This window comes from Bufo gargarizans, chromosome 6 (genome assembly GCF_014858855.1).
Source record: "Bufo gargarizans isolate SCDJY-AF-19 chromosome 6, ASM1485885v1, whole genome shotgun sequence".
In the NCBI taxonomy this organism is placed as follows: Eukaryota; Metazoa; Chordata; class Amphibia; order Anura; family Bufonidae; genus Bufo; species Bufo gargarizans.
The window spans coordinates 88,675,303-88,690,418 of NC_058085.1; the positions used below are offsets into that span (position 1 = coordinate 88,675,303).

The 15,116-nt window shown below is 45.9% G+C and overlaps 1 protein-coding gene across 1 annotated transcript; it reads left to right on the plus strand.

The window, feature by feature from the left end:
• The first annotated feature begins 707 nt into the window (after nt 1-707).
• On the plus strand, nt 708-11,053 carry RAB5IF (RAB5 interacting factor). Its single transcript, XM_044299831.1, has 4 exons — nt 708-951; nt 2,009-2,112; nt 5,770-5,899; nt 10,352-11,053. The coding sequence occupies exons 1-4, from the start codon at nt 841-843 to the stop codon at nt 10,391-10,393; spliced, it is 387 nt and encodes a 128-aa protein (XP_044155766.1). The 5' UTR covers nt 708-840; the 3' UTR covers nt 10,394-11,053.
• Nucleotides 11,054-15,116: the final 4,063 nt, after the last annotated feature.

A 15,116-nucleotide genomic window follows, 5' to 3' on the forward strand; every position in this document is an offset into this window, starting at 1 on the left:
CCGTCGCAGCCTGCTATTGGCTTCCCCCCCGACACCGGATGTTTTCATCCATGTGACAGGGAGATGCAGCAGCCGAGTCTACATCAGAGGCGACGCGGGTGTCGGTGAGCGAGGTAAGTACTATCGGTGTGAGGGGCCCCATGCATTAGAGGGGGCATTATAGATCTTGGGTAACCCCTTTAACGATGAGTGGTACGCCAAAGTGTAATTACAGTGCAGCGCCCACTATTCCATGGATGGCATTTCATTAAGCAGTACGGAGTACACCCCCTTAAAAAAGCTTGATGAATATGGAATTTATCAAAACTTTCTAAAACAAAAACCAATCAGAGCTCACCTTTCATTTCTTAAACAGCTCTGGTAAAATGAAAGCTTCACTGTGATTGGTTGCCATGGGCAAAACAGGCAGCGTTTCATTTACACAATTATGATAACTCCGCCCCATGTTTTTACATAGCAATCATACACTGTGACTATAGGCCGCAATCGGTGGCGCTCTACAACATGAGATTGTAAAACTACAACTCCAAGGCCTCGCGGCAGAGAATACTGGGAGTTGTAGTCCCATGGGCTCGATAGCCACAGGCTATACTGCACCCCCTGAGCTGGAGCTCGCACGTCGGTAGAAGCAGTCTCCAGGAAAATGGCTTCCACGTCTATACAGCACATGACGTTTACACCCTAGCCACTGGGTACACTTCCGGCCTGTCAGTGTCGTCACTTCCGGGTGAGGCTGAGGACGAGCTCGTCATCCTAAGTAGTGTGAGGTCCTAGGATCTCCCAGCACTGTGACCCGAGTAACAGGCCCCAGCACGGGGTGCACCCCACAGGGCCCGGAGAATGAGCAGCGCCAAGCGGAAAGACGAGCACCCTGTGTCCAATGGGGGTGTGAAGGTGAAACAGTCTCCCTGGAGCAAAGCATTTCGGGCAGACGCAGCCTGGGAGGACAAGGTACGGGCCAGGGAGCATTGCAGGGCCACCTAGCGATGCTGGGACTTGTAGTCCTATAGTGGATCCACCTGGAGGTGTCTATAGGGTATATGTAGGCGGATAGAATCGGTGTCCACTGCCGACCAATCAGATCCCTGGTCATGTGATCATATTCCAGGGTAATTTTTATGGCAGTTTTTATTTTTTACTGTAGGTTATTCCCGTCTCATAGTGTGATGCTATACTGCATTGGGTTCCCAGAGGCCGGACCACCACTGTGGTGGCTCCCAGTGGTCCAATTGATGTGACATCATTTTATGCAATGGGATTACTCCTCTAAAGGGATAGGCCACCTTTTTGTGTGTGGCCAGACCTGCAAAGGGAAGAATTCTTATTTTGCTCACTGGCCTCGGGTACCCTGCTGTCAACATCCGCTTTGATGCCCCTGCAGCCAATGACTGGCAGCAGCGATGACCCACTTCCCTTGGGTCATGCCGACTGGTCACGTGACCCAAGGGGGAGCAGGTCACTTCTGCAGCAGGAAGCAGGTAAGTATTCTTTCTTATGTAGGTCTGCCCGGGGGGGGGGGGGGGGGTCAAAGTTGCCAAAAAACCTTAAAAAGTCAACTCCTTAAAATCCTACTTATACTGATGTGCTCTGCTTGTCCCACCGGTCACCAGAGCCAAATGATGGAGGGTAGAAAACTGCAGAACCATTCGTCAGCTGCACAGTCAGCCATGGACTATGAGGGGCAGATCATATGCCATCCATGTGGACACCCCCTACTTTTTCTAATGGGGCATGTGACCCCCTGTAGTAAATGACGTCTGAATGAACCGTTGCCTGAGATGCAGTTCCTTAACTGTAGGGTCATGTCTTTTTTTTTTCTTCCCTTAGGAGGATTATTAGTAGAGGGGGATTTATTCTGGTTGGCGTTGCTGACTCAGCGGGTCTGACCTGCTGCTGGAGGAGAATGACTACACCACGTGGCGTCCTAAGCCTCTGGATGTGCAGGCAGAAAATAACTAACCCTGTGTAGAGATTAACCAGATGACCTTCCCTGCTCTGTCACCCACAGGATGAGTTCCTGGATGTCATCTACTGGATACGGCAGATCCTGGCCATCATACTGGGTGTGATTTGGGGTATCGTTCCTCTGAAGGGATTTGTGGGAATAGCTATGTAAGTATATTCTGAATTTGCATACATGGTGATCAAGACAAGAAGATGTTATCTAAGGTTACGCTCACATCTGCATTTAGCATCCCGGTAGTCTGTTCTGGCAGAGGGGCGGACTGCTGGAATTACCTACACTAAGGCCCACCTGATCCCCTTTAATATGATGGGATTCGTTGGGTGTCCAGCAAAAATGTCAATACCCCATTGCATGCAGCAGTATTTTTCCTGCAGAAAGTCGTCATTCATGCCAGAAACCCAACGGAGCCCATAATAGTGAATGGGGATCAAGTGGTGTCCTGCTATGCCGGCTACGGTAATTCTGGTGGTCTTCTCCTCTGCCAGAAAAGACTACATACAGACGTGGACAAAATTGTTGGTACCCTTTGGTCAATGAAAGAAAAAGTCACAATGGTCACAGAAATAACTTTAATCTGACAAAAGTAATAATAAATTAAAATTCTATAAATGTTAACCAATGAAAGTCAGACATTGTTTTTCAACCATGCTTCAACAGAATTATGTAAAAAAATAAACTCATGAAACAGGCATGGACAAAAATGATGGTACCCCTAGAAAACACAGAACATAATGTGACCAAAGGGACATGTTAATTCAAGGTGTGTCCACTAATTAGCATCACAGGTGTCTACAACCTTGTAATCAGCCATTGGGCCTATATATATGGCTCCAGGTAATCACTGTGTTGTTTGGTGATATGGTGTGTACCACACTCGACATGGACCAGAGGAAGCAAAGGAAAGAGCTGTCTCAAGAGATCAGAAAGAAAATTATAGACAAGCATGTTAAAGGTAAAGGCTATAAGACCATCTCCAAGCAACTAGATGTTCCTGTGAGTACAGTTGCACATATTATTCATAAGTTTAAGATCCATGGGACTGTAGCCAACCTCCCTGGACGTGGCCGCAGGAGGAAAATTGATGACAAATCTAAGAGACGGATAATCCGAATGGTAACAAAAGAGCCTAGAAAGACTTCTAAAGAGATTCAAGGTGAACTTCATGCTCAAGGAACATCAGTGTCAGATCGCACCATCCGTCGTTGTTTGAGCCAAAGTGGACTACATGGGAGACGACCAAGGAGGACACCATTGTTGAAAACGAATCATAAAAAAGCAAGACTGGAATATGCCAAACTACATGTTGACAAGCCACAAAGCTTCTGGGAGAATGTCCTGTGGACAGATGAGACAAAAATCGAAGTTTTTGCCAAGGCACATCAGCTGTATGTTCACAGACGAAAAAATGAAGCATATCAAGAAAAGAACACTGTCCCTACTGTGAAACATGGAGGAGGCTCTGTTATGTTCTGGGGCTGCTTTGCTGCGTCTGGCACAGGGTGTCTTGAATCTGTGCAGGGTACAATGAAATCTCAAGACTATCAAGGAATTCTAGAGAGAAATGTACTAGCCAGTGTCAGAAAGCTTGGTCTCAGTCGCAGGTCATGGGTCTTGCAACAGGACAATGACCCAAAACACACCGCTAAAAACACCCAAGAATGGCTAAGAGGAAAAAATTGGACTATTCTAAAGTGGCCTTCTATGAGCCCTGACCTCAATCCTATTGAGCATCTTTGGAAGGAGCTGAAACATGCAGTCTGGAAAAGGCACCCTTCAAACCGGACACAACTGGAGCAGTTTGCTCATGAGGAGTGGGCCAAAATACCTGCTGAGAGGTGCAGATGTCTCATTGACAGTTACAGGAAGCGTTTGATTGCAGTGATTGCCTCAAAAGGTTGCGCAACAAAATATTAAGTTAGGGGTACCATCATTTTTGTCCATGCCTGTTTCATGAGTTTATTTTTTTACATAATTCTGTTGAAGCATGGTTGAAAAACAATGTCTGACTTTCATTGGTTAACATTTATAGAATTTTAATTTATTATTACTTTTGTCAGATTAAAGTTATTTCTGTGACCATTGTGACTTTTTCTTTCATTGACCAAAGGGTACCAACAATTTTGTCCACGTCTGTACATGTGACCCTAGCCTAATTCATGGCTTTTTAGACAGGTGTCACCGGGCTATTGGAAAATGATCATGTGTGGTGAATTGACGGCAGATCCATTGCCCAGAGGGCTCATGCACATGGCTGTTTTTGCGGATCTGCAAAAAACGGATACTGGCCGTGTGCGTTTTGCATTTTGCGGAATGGTTCATCCTGTCCTATACTTGTACGCAAAATGGACAAGAATAGGACATGTTCTATTTATACATTATTATTTTTTCACGGAGTGCTGTCCGCATCTTTTGCGGTCCCATTGAAGTGAATAGGTCTGCATCCAATCCACAAACAATGCAGAATGGATGCAGATAAAAACCACCGTAGTGTGGATGAGCCCTAAGTGTAATGGGGGGGGGTCTCTGGTGGTCTGATAGAGACCATGAAGAAGCCCAGTTGACGGTATGCCAGCTGACCCTCCCACATGCTGAGAAAAGCAGCTTCCGGCCTGAGCAGACTCAAGAAAAGTGCTTAAAATGTGTCCAACTGATCGAAGTTTCTACTGGTAAAGACATAGGACCCTGATCACACTGAGGACCTTAAGCTAGTTTCACACTAGTGGTAAATTCTTCCAGAGGAACAGTCTGCTTAAAGACATCGTATCCAGCATAGCCGGATACTACCTGACCCCGCCAGAGTGCATTGATTATAATGGGACTCGGCAGGGATGCAGCTTGTTTCCGGCATTAGCGCCGGGATTCGGCCAGACATAAAACGCTACTTGCAGAGGTATTGGTCTGGCTGAATCCTGGCACGAATGCTGGAAACAGGCTGGATCCCCGCCATTAAAGTGAGTGGGGTCTGGCGGTGCTCCGGCTATGCCGGATATGATGTCTTCCGACAGGCTGTTCCTCTGCTGGAAGAATTTACCGCCAGTGTGAAACTATCCTTAGACTGCTTTACTAAGTAGGCCCGGAACACTTTATTAAAAGGGAACCTGTCACCGGGATTTTGTGTATAGAGCTGAGGACATGGGTTGCTAGATGGCCGCTAGCACATCCGCAATACCCAGTCCCCAAAGCTCTGTGTGCTTTTATTGTGCGGAAAAAAAAAAGATTTGATACATATGCAAATTAACCTGAGATGAGTCCTGTCCCTGAGATGAGTCCAGCGTGAAGGAGCCCAGCACCGCCCCGCATCCTCCGAATCTCCCCCTTTGCTCCCGACGTCACAAAGCTAGAGCGCTGTAATCTCGCGATGTGCGAGCTAGCACATGCGCAGTTCGTTCTCTGAGGCTGATGCCAGCACAAGGAAGGAACACTCTGACGACACTGCGCATGCGCTAGCTCGTGCATCGCGAGATTACAGAGCTCTAGCTTTGTGACGTTGGGGAGCAAGGAGGAGATTCTGCGCATGCGGGGCGGTGCTGGGCTCCTTCACGCTGGACTCGTCTCAGGGACAGGACTCGTATCAGGTTAATTTGCATATGTATCAAATCAGTTTTTTTACACAATAAAAGCACACAGAGCTATGGGGACTGGGTATTGCGGATGTGCTAGCGGCCATCTAGCAACCCATGTCCTCAGCTCTATACACAAAATCCCGGTGACAGGTTACCTTTTAATTTAGTATAAAAAATGTAGATGATGACATGATTTTGCTTTTGTATCTTAAAGTGTTTCCACTTTTTGTTTTTGGACAGATTTTGCCTAATCAATGCCGGCGTACTGTACCTGTATTTTAGCAGCTTCCAGCAAATAGATGAGGAAGAGTATGGCGGTACCTGGGAACTAACTAAGGAAGGGTTTATGACCTCGTTTGCTCTGTTTTTGGTAGGTATCAGTGCCTACCACTGTCTTCATTAGGCTGAACTCTATAAGCACGCAGAGCAGGTAACTAAACTTGCTGCTAGTTAGGACATCCAAACTGACCGCCCTTTCTTAGGCCTCTTTCACACGAGCGATATGGATTGTGTCAGAATCTGTTCAGGAACAAACTGATGGTTTTGCGCACAAGTTCAGTTGTTTTTTTCTAAGATTCCATGCAGTGTGTGCATTTTTGCCATCTGGGTGCAATGCGTTTTTCACTGACTGTTACTAGGAGATGTAGATCGTTATTTTTTAGTTTTTTGGGGGTGTTTTTCACTCGCATGAAAAACGCCTGCAATCCGGACGGGAAAAAAACACACACATTGAATGCAATCACATAAATAAAACTGTTTGAACTTGTGTGTAAAACCATCAGTTTTTCTCCTGACACAATCTGTGTCTCTCATGTGAAAGGGGCCTTAGGGTCTGTTCGGAGTCTGACGGCAGTTTTGTCCCATTTAGTGACAAGAATAGTGCAGCCTGCGGTTATCTTCTTTGAGGTAATCGCCTCTAGCGATCTCAGTATAATGGCTTAAAGGGGTTATCCGGGAAATAAAATTGATGACCTATCCAAAGGTTAGGTCATCAATAGGTGCTTCAGGATTCTGCTGCGCTCACCAAAATTTGTGTGGTGGCCTCCCGGGTGCTTACCAAGGCGTCGCATGGCCTAGGAAGAGGGCACAGTGCTCAGTGTTTGGCCTCTTCCAACAACCGGTCCTCGGGGATCTTGTCGGACCCCTGCCAATCTGATATTGGTGACCTATCCTGAGGATAGGTCATCGATGTAAATTCCCAGATAACCCCTTTAAGAAGCCTCTGATTGTTAACACCTCAGAAGCAAAGGATGATGCCTTGTGTATGTGGCATATGTTTACCACTAGGTGGTACTATCTTACTCACTTTGCACTTACATGCACATTGTTAAAGGGGTATTCCAACTTGGCAGAAAATGTGGAGACTTCACCTTTAAAAAATAATTACTTTTAAAGGGGTTGTACGGTCTGGAAAACCTCTGTTTGAAATGGTGATAAGGAGGGAAGCGCACATCTTTCCTGCAACGATTCCTGTAGGGGAAATAAATAGTGAATATGCAGTCATGTAAAACCTGGTCCAATGGAGTGAAGATACCACCTCCCCTGTGTCTGTATACCTGTAAGATAAAAAGAAGTCACCAGTAAATAACTTGCGATATCCCTGTCCGTTGACATACTATTCAAGGTTTTTGTTTTACATTTTTTATGATTAGGAATGAGCAAACTTGTATTTTCACATTCAGCGTACAAGGTTCAGGGTATCTAAGAATTTCGTTATGGATTCCGCTACCACGGACCATAACTTATGGTCCGTGGTAGTGGAATCCATAATGGAATTCTTAGATACGCTGAATGTGAAAATACAAGTTTGCTCATTCCTACTTCTTTTTTTTATTCTTTATTTCTACTTTGCAAAAGTATCAAAATTATTGCATGTTGTATCGCATACATTAGAAAATTATAGTCGGAGCCATGCTGACTGACAATCATGGAGCACAATCCAGCAATACACTAACAATTACAACACATAAGTCTGTGTATGATATTCAGCCTGCGGTGACATTAGTCATTCCTACTTCTTATAGCCACCACAAAGGTCTGTTCACACATGGCAAAAATGACGCAGATTTTCTGCCTGGCATTTCAGACTGGAAAGACTGCAGAGCAGAGGTCGCAATAACGGCTGTATAAGCAAATGCGTATGAATATGCATTAAAGGGGGCATCCCATCTTAGACAATGGGGGCATATCGTTCGGATACAAGGAGAACGGAGAGGAGAAAGTTGAGGAGGGTGCACTGCGCATGCGCAGCTGCCCTACATTCATTTCTATGGAGCCAATAAAAATAGCCAAGCACTGGCTCTATTTCCGTCGGCCCCATAGAAATGAATAGGAGAGGCGGGGAGCTGCCCCTGGTGGTGGATGGACCCTAGGAAACCCGGGGTCCTCCAGCCACAACCCTCCCTGGCTCCGTTCTCCTTGTAGGTGCGGGTCCCACCTGAGGCTCTCCAGCTGTTGCAAAACTACAACTCCCAGCATGCCCAGAGTACCTACAGCTATCAGCCTACAGCAGGGCATGGTGGGAGTTGTAGTTTTACAACAGCTGGAGAGCCGCAGGTTGGCCATGCCTGCCCTATTGTCTAAGATGGGATAACCCCTTTAAGGCTTTTCACGCTGTGAATCTCATGGGCAGCACAGCAATACTGCTGCTGCCATCCCTACACCTGCGAGTAAGGAGCTTTGCTATTGGATGTTTTGGGCAACAAGTAAGGAGCTTGTTATTAGGGAGGGAGGCTGCTCATTGGCCAGTTTCGGCGGGCAGCTTCTCCAGAGTCCCTGACTGTGTAGGCTAACTAGTGGCTGGCCGAGGAAAGATCCATGTAGACTGGAGAGCAGCCCCTGAGGAGGCCAACTGATGTCTGGGGACAAGCTGATAAGGAGCGGTGGACGGACAGCAGAGCACTGATCTTTGCTCTGCACCGGGGTAATGGGATCACTTAGAGTGCAGCGTGGCAGCATTCTTCTGACTGCGGAGCCAGCTGCCGACATCAGAGGTGAGGAGGTGACTCCCAGACAAGAGGTCATCATCATACCTCTGAGTCTTGACACCGGAATGTAAAGTGCGATGCTAAACTCTCCTCCTGTGTTCTCCCTGTGTTAGGTGCTCAGCCAGGGCCTGCTGGTGCAGTGATCAGTGAGTCCAGAGGCTGAGCATCCGAGTAAGAGGACTGACTGCATCAGCAGGCTCCAGCTCAGGTGCTCAGCAAGAGCCTGTGGATTAACTGATCACTGCACCAGAATGTTCTGGCTGAGTGCAAGGGCCTGCTAGTGCAAGCTCTGGCTCAGTTGCTCAACCAGGGCCTGCTGGTGCAAGTAATCAGTGAGTCAGTGTATTTGCCTCATATCAGTCTATATCATGTTAATGCAGTGCTCTGTGTATCCTGTATTTTTTTTTTTTGCCCCATCAGCGTCATCCCAGGATCGGTCATCTCATGTGTGGGCACTGGATCTGCACAGCAGAACATTGTGGGGATTATCATGGTGCTGATGGGCCAATGTAATACTAGAGACGCAGAGCACTGATAATTTAGAGTAGATTGGTAATGGTTTCCTGCATAAATAGCAGCCTCTTAATGTTATTTAGACCTATGTATTATATATATATATATATATATATTTATATATATGCATTACTGCAACTTTCATACTCCTCTTCGGCTGAAAATACTCCTCAAAAATTGTAAGAGGAGTATTTTTACTCTTTCAGAAAAAAATGTAGTGCGACCTCTGCTGCAGAGTATTACAGTAGCAGCAAAGTGGATGAGATTTTAACAAAAGCTGCAAATAAAAAACCTGGGTGGCGATTTTGCAATTCTTCCTGCGCATATTTACAGTGGATTTTACCCGTTGCAGTGCATATAGAATTTGTGAATTTTGATGTGGATCCGCGACAGAATCCGCTACCTTTAAAACATGGATGTCAAACTCATGGCCCTCCAGATGCTGCAAAACTACAACTCCCATCATTCCCTGATAGCTGTAGTATGCCCAGGCATGATGGAAGTTGTAGTTTTGCAACAGCTGGAGGGCCACGAGTTTGACATCCCTGCTTTAAAAGATCTCAGGGAGGAGTTTTCTGACATTTTAATACTGGTGACCTATCCTCAGGATAGGTCACCAGTATCTGATTGGTGGGGGTGTGCGACATCCGGCACCCCGGCGATCAGCTGTTTTGAGAAGGCAGCGGAGCTCCTGTCAGTACCGCGGACTTCTCTGTGCTTACCAAGCACAGCGCCGTACATTGTATAGTGGCCGTGCTTGGTATCACAGCTCAGCCCCATTCACTTGAATGGGGATGAGCTGCGCCTAGGCCAAGTGAAAGAGGAGCTTGATGTCACTGGCCTAGGAAAAACAGCGAAAAGGCTGCCTTCTCAAACAGCTGATTGTGGAGGCTCCAGGTGTCGGGGCCCCACCAATCAGATACTGATGACCTATCAAGAGGATAGGTCATCAGTATAAAAATGTCAGAAAAGCCCTTTAACAGTGCAAACAGACAATCCACGGGTATGTCCACGTGGGTCTGAACCGCTGCTGACTTTCCGCCTGAGTTTGTGGTGGGAAAACCTGCAGCTGGAATACAGTATAAGCAAAGTGGATGGAGTATGAACAGCAGAACAAGGAACATCTCAGCTTAGGGGTGACAGAGGAGTGTTGCTGTGGTGGGTGAGGCCCTCCAGCAGGTCCCCGGACACGCAGTGTAGGCTGCATCACTCGCAGGTTACTGGAATTTTACTGTAACTGTATTATCAGTTTAGCTCCTTGAGTTGCTCAAGTGTGTACGCACTCTTTAGATTTGAACCCCATCTTTGTCTTCCTCTTTTAGGTGGTTTGGGTCATTTTCTACACAGCGATTCATTTCGATTGATGATCATTTTTATCTCCCCTTTTTGCTGCCAAATCCCACATTTTTGGTCAAGAAGAACGGTAATTTTTTAAAAATCAGCCAATAAAAAGGACATTTCATGTGAATAGGAATGGAAGAAAGTTGTTTCTTTTTTTTTTTTTTTCTTCTTTTTTAACAGCGTTTCCACAGATTCTGACCTTGGGGCTGCAGGTACAGTTCACCGCCATAGCTCCTACTTTTTCTAAGTCCTTTGCTTAAAAACTCTTTATTCGGCTCTGGGAAAATGTCAGCGTCTTCACTTGGCACCATGGCTTACCAGGACGGCGGCATGGCGTGAGGGACATACCATAGAAACGGGCTCTGTTGTCACAGTGTAAGCTTCAGCATCCAGACGGGATCCCTATTTTACACATGGATGAGCGAGGCTTCCAGTATCGGCTCGCACGTGTTTTCCGTTCACGTGGGAGTGGAATTCTCTAGAAGAGCAGAACAATATCTTCAGCTTCCGCGTGACTGAAGGCCCTTATGCAGCTGTATTTAACACTGTCGAAAGCAGCTGCTGCACAGACGGGTTATAGGGAAATGATACAAATCCTCACATAAAGCTACACAGTATTGGAACAAAATTTGATATTTAACTTGACGTGAATGTGTTTTACAATTAAATCTGATTTATTGAAATGTGTCTTTTCCCTGATCTTTGCACATGCTGCACCTGTTAAAATCGGTTCTTTTTTAACAGGGGGAAGCTTTAGGGTTTCTCTGGTCCCCCCGGTGGAAGGGGGGGGTTGCTGGTAGTAGTCACCTATCCTACCCCACTTCACGCTCTTCACACCCCATTCTCGCGCTTATGAGACTCTTCAGTCAGGGTCTCTCCAGTGCCTCGATCAGGCTGTGTTCACACTGTGCTTAGCCCTAGCCTGAATACCTAAAAACGGTATACGTAACCAGTATCTGATCGGTGGCCTTCCCCTGATCAGCTGCTTGAAGAAGCCATGATGCAGTGCTGTGGCCGCCTCACAGCTTACCCTAGTCCAGTGATGTCACGTTTTCATCAGACACGTGGCCTAGGCGCAGCTCAGTTCCTTTCAAGTGAATAGGGCTGAGCTGCAATCCCAAGCACAGCAACTGTAATCAAATGTACGGCACTGTGCTTGGTGAGCTATGAGGAGTCTGTGGCGCTCACAGAAGCGCCGGTCCTGGGTGTCAGGCCCCCACCAATCGCATACTGATGACCTATCCTGAGGATAGACATAAAACAAGATCATAACCAGCGTCTTCCTTGTGCAAGTTTTTTATTCCCGATCAACACATGAGCATTTTTTATTTTTTCCCAAAGGTTTTTTGTGTCCGCATGTTGAAGCAATAGTTTTTTCAGATGTTTTTCATCCCCTCCTTTTAGGGAAGAAATGCATGAAAAAAGACTATTTAAATGTGTTAGCACCTAAATGGCACAAAAAAACGCATGTGGTAAAAGAAACCACACCACCAGAGCAGATTTGTGAATGAAGTCTTAGGGTGGTGTCAGAAATGTGCACTTTTTTGAGCCAAAGACAGAAGTAAATTCCCAAAAGAAGTAGAAGTATTTTTGTTATATTTCTCATTCCTTTTTAATCCACTTCTGATTTTGGTTCAAAGCACTGTATGAAAAACTGCAATCAACTTAAAAAATTAAAAATTATAGATCATGTTCTATTCTTTCTGCAAATTGCGAAAGGTACACAGTCGTCATCCGTGTTTTTCGTGTGCATTAGCCCTTATCCACATGCCTGCACATGCATTTCTTTAATCTTGTGGTTTTCAGTATTGTACAGTTCATACTGACAGCTTTGTCAGTATGATCCTGTATCCGTAAGATCAAGCAGAGGCACACAGCATTATAAGTCAGTATAACGCTGTGCGCTCCTGCAAGTCCAGAGCGGAGGATCGCGCTCACACACAGAGCATAAGTCCTGCAATGGACTCGCTAGTGTGAAACAGCCCTTAGGGTGTCCTCACATGCTGCCAAATTTTCTGCAACAAAATCTGCAGGGGCAGATTTTTACAAAGTTGTGGATTTTGTTGCCTATATTACCACCACAGAATAGTATGGGTGTTTCTTTGCGGGTTACACCTCCATTGAAATGAATGGAGATATTCTCAACTACAGGAAATCCGCAACAAAACAGCAAAATCAAACGTTCAGTGGCGAGGACCACTCCAAACAGCGCCATAGGTCTTGGCTTCATTGACCTCTGTGCGATTGTACTTAATAATGGGTAATAATGCTTGTTCTACTGGTGGCCAAGACCCAAAAAATCAAAAACGTTGATATATCCCTGTGACATATCAAACGTTTTTTGAACGCTCAGTGGCACGTTAAACTCCAGGGCCAGGTTGGCTACCTCCACAGCTCCTATAGTTACACCCCTGTGTGAAATCTAATAGGAATAGTTGATCCATCAGCAGCAGCTTGTTCAGAGACTCAGGAACAATTTGTTTTACTATTATGTACAGACTAAGGCTACTTTCACACTAGCGGCACGGACCTCCGGCAGTCTGTTCCATCGGGTGAACAGCCTGTCGGATCCGTCCTGCCGCTAGGCTTGTGAACGTGTGCCCCCGGACTGCCGCTCCGTCCCCATTGACTATAATGGGGGCGGAGTTCCCGGCGAGGCATGGCGAGAGGCTGCCGGAATAAATGTCGGACATGTCGTAGTTTTATTCCGGCAGCCTCTCGCTGGGAACTCCGCCCCCTTTTTAGTCAATGGGGACGGAGCGGCAGTCCGGGGGCACACGGTCACTAGCGGCAGGACGGATCCGACAGGCTGTTCATCCGACGGAACAGCCTGCCGGAGGTCTGTGCCGCTAGTGTAAAAGTAGCCTAATTCATTATCTCCCTCCACCATCCTCAAAAAAAGTCAATGGCTGGGCCTATAAGGCTGTTTTTGTGCTCCTCTACAAATGGAAGGTGGTGCGAGCAAGAGAGTTTCCTTTCCCTGGGAGATACCTCATTGCCTTGCATTGCCAATAAGTCTCTATACCACGGAGCACTGCTAAAAAGTCTCCATACACAGCTGGTCTATTTAAGGAGAGCCACCACCCTGCCTTGGCTCCAAATGGGTTAAATATTATAAGTCTGGATTGTGGTTCCTATATTTCCTCATTGGTGCCAAGGTCAACTGAGGAAGAAAACATGCAGTACAAAAATGCAGTCTTGGGTGAGCCCTCTAATTACGGGAGGGTGCGGTGAAAAGGTTGGGAAATTGTCCTGCTCAGATTTTCATTAGAGATCCGATTATCACCCTTCTTAACTAAATATAGGTAATCATTCCGGACTGCTAGCTGATTATCGGGTAATTAAAGGAGTGGTCATCATTAACCTTGAATTGACCCTATAGCAAAATATAGTCCTACTAATTATCAGTACCAAGGCAAATCATAAAAACAAAAAATTACGTCGGACCAGGTTTCACTGCAGTTTATTTGCTCTCCTGTCAGTCTATCAGCAGGATTATTAACAATGCAACATTCTTATGTAAAGGGGTTCGCTGAAGGTCCAGGGGTTCACAGAAAGACCCAAATGCAATGCGCTTGGCTGCTTCTCATATGGATTTGCATGAAACAGTGGGGACCATGTTCAGCTACAATAACCCATCTTGGTGAGGAGGGGCAGGAAGTCAGGGACCTCCGTTCAGGGTGATTAGTAGGGGTTCCAGAAGTCCCACAATCTTACATAGATCAATTATCTTGTGATAAGACGAGCACTTTTAGGCAGCATCACAGATGAATTTTTGTAAAATTAACAACAACAAAAAACACACACACCGCTCTACTGCTTAGAGGCTGTTTATATCGTGTTTTAGCTTTTCGCTGCCGGGGGGTATGTTTGAATACCTAAAAACTGTACTGAAATGTATCCCTCAGTGGATTGCTTCGATGAGGCAAACAGAGTCCAAAAGATGAAACTATCATAAGAACTTATCACCTATACACAGGATAGGAGATAAGTATGTAAATGGTGGGGGTCCAACTACTGGGACCTCCATCTATCATGAGAACGGGCTCCCCCTTTCCATTCATCTCTCGAGGACTGCCGACAAGAAGCCAAGTATGGTGGTTGGTTATCTCCGACAGCCCCATACAGATGATTAGAAAGGCTGTGTGCATGCGTGACCGTCACATCATTCACTCCAGGGATTGCAACTGGAGGTACAATTTAAAGGGTATGGACACCTTCGGGGGAATTTTTTTTTTATGATTGCACTTTACTTATTTGGAGCTACAGTTATTTTTTAAATTAGTCTTTATTAAACATTTTCAGACGTTTTTAAGACACGGAGGTTAAAAATCAGTCTGTCACTTCTCAGTCCATTCAGCCCACTGCTCCTGTAAAGCCTTATCTCTGATCTGACCTCATAAACACTCATAAACGGCTGACAATTTTTAATAAAGACCAATTAAAAAAAAAAATTTGCTCAAAATGAGCAAAATGCAGTTGTAAAATAATTGCCCGAAGGTGTCGATAGGCATATAGTTCTTGGAATTGCTGTATGGAACCATGGTTTTCCAATGCCATACCAATCCCAGCCACAGTATACCTCCTCCCACAGTGCTTTGAATAGAAATTGGCATAATACAGGTGCATCTCAATACATTAGAATATTATTGAAAAGTGAATTAAAGGGGTTGTCCATACTGTTATTTTCACCCCGGCAGCCCCCCTGAGCCTAGCATCGGAGCATCTCATGCTCCGATGCGCTCC

Excerpts from the sequence above, each read along its gene's own strand:
- RAB5IF (XM_044299831.1), top strand. The coding sequence starts at position 841 with ATGAGCAGCGCCAAGCGGAAAGACGAGCACCCTGTGTCCAATGGGGGT. Across the intron at positions 2,113-5,769 it reads GGATTTGTGGGAATAGCTAT|ATTTTGCCTAATCAATGCCG; the intron begins GTAAGTATATTC and ends GTTTTTGGACAG. Across the intron at positions 5,900-10,351 it reads CCTCGTTTGCTCTGTTTTTG|GTGGTTTGGGTCATTTTCTA; the intron begins GTAGGTATCAGT and ends TTCCTCTTTTAG.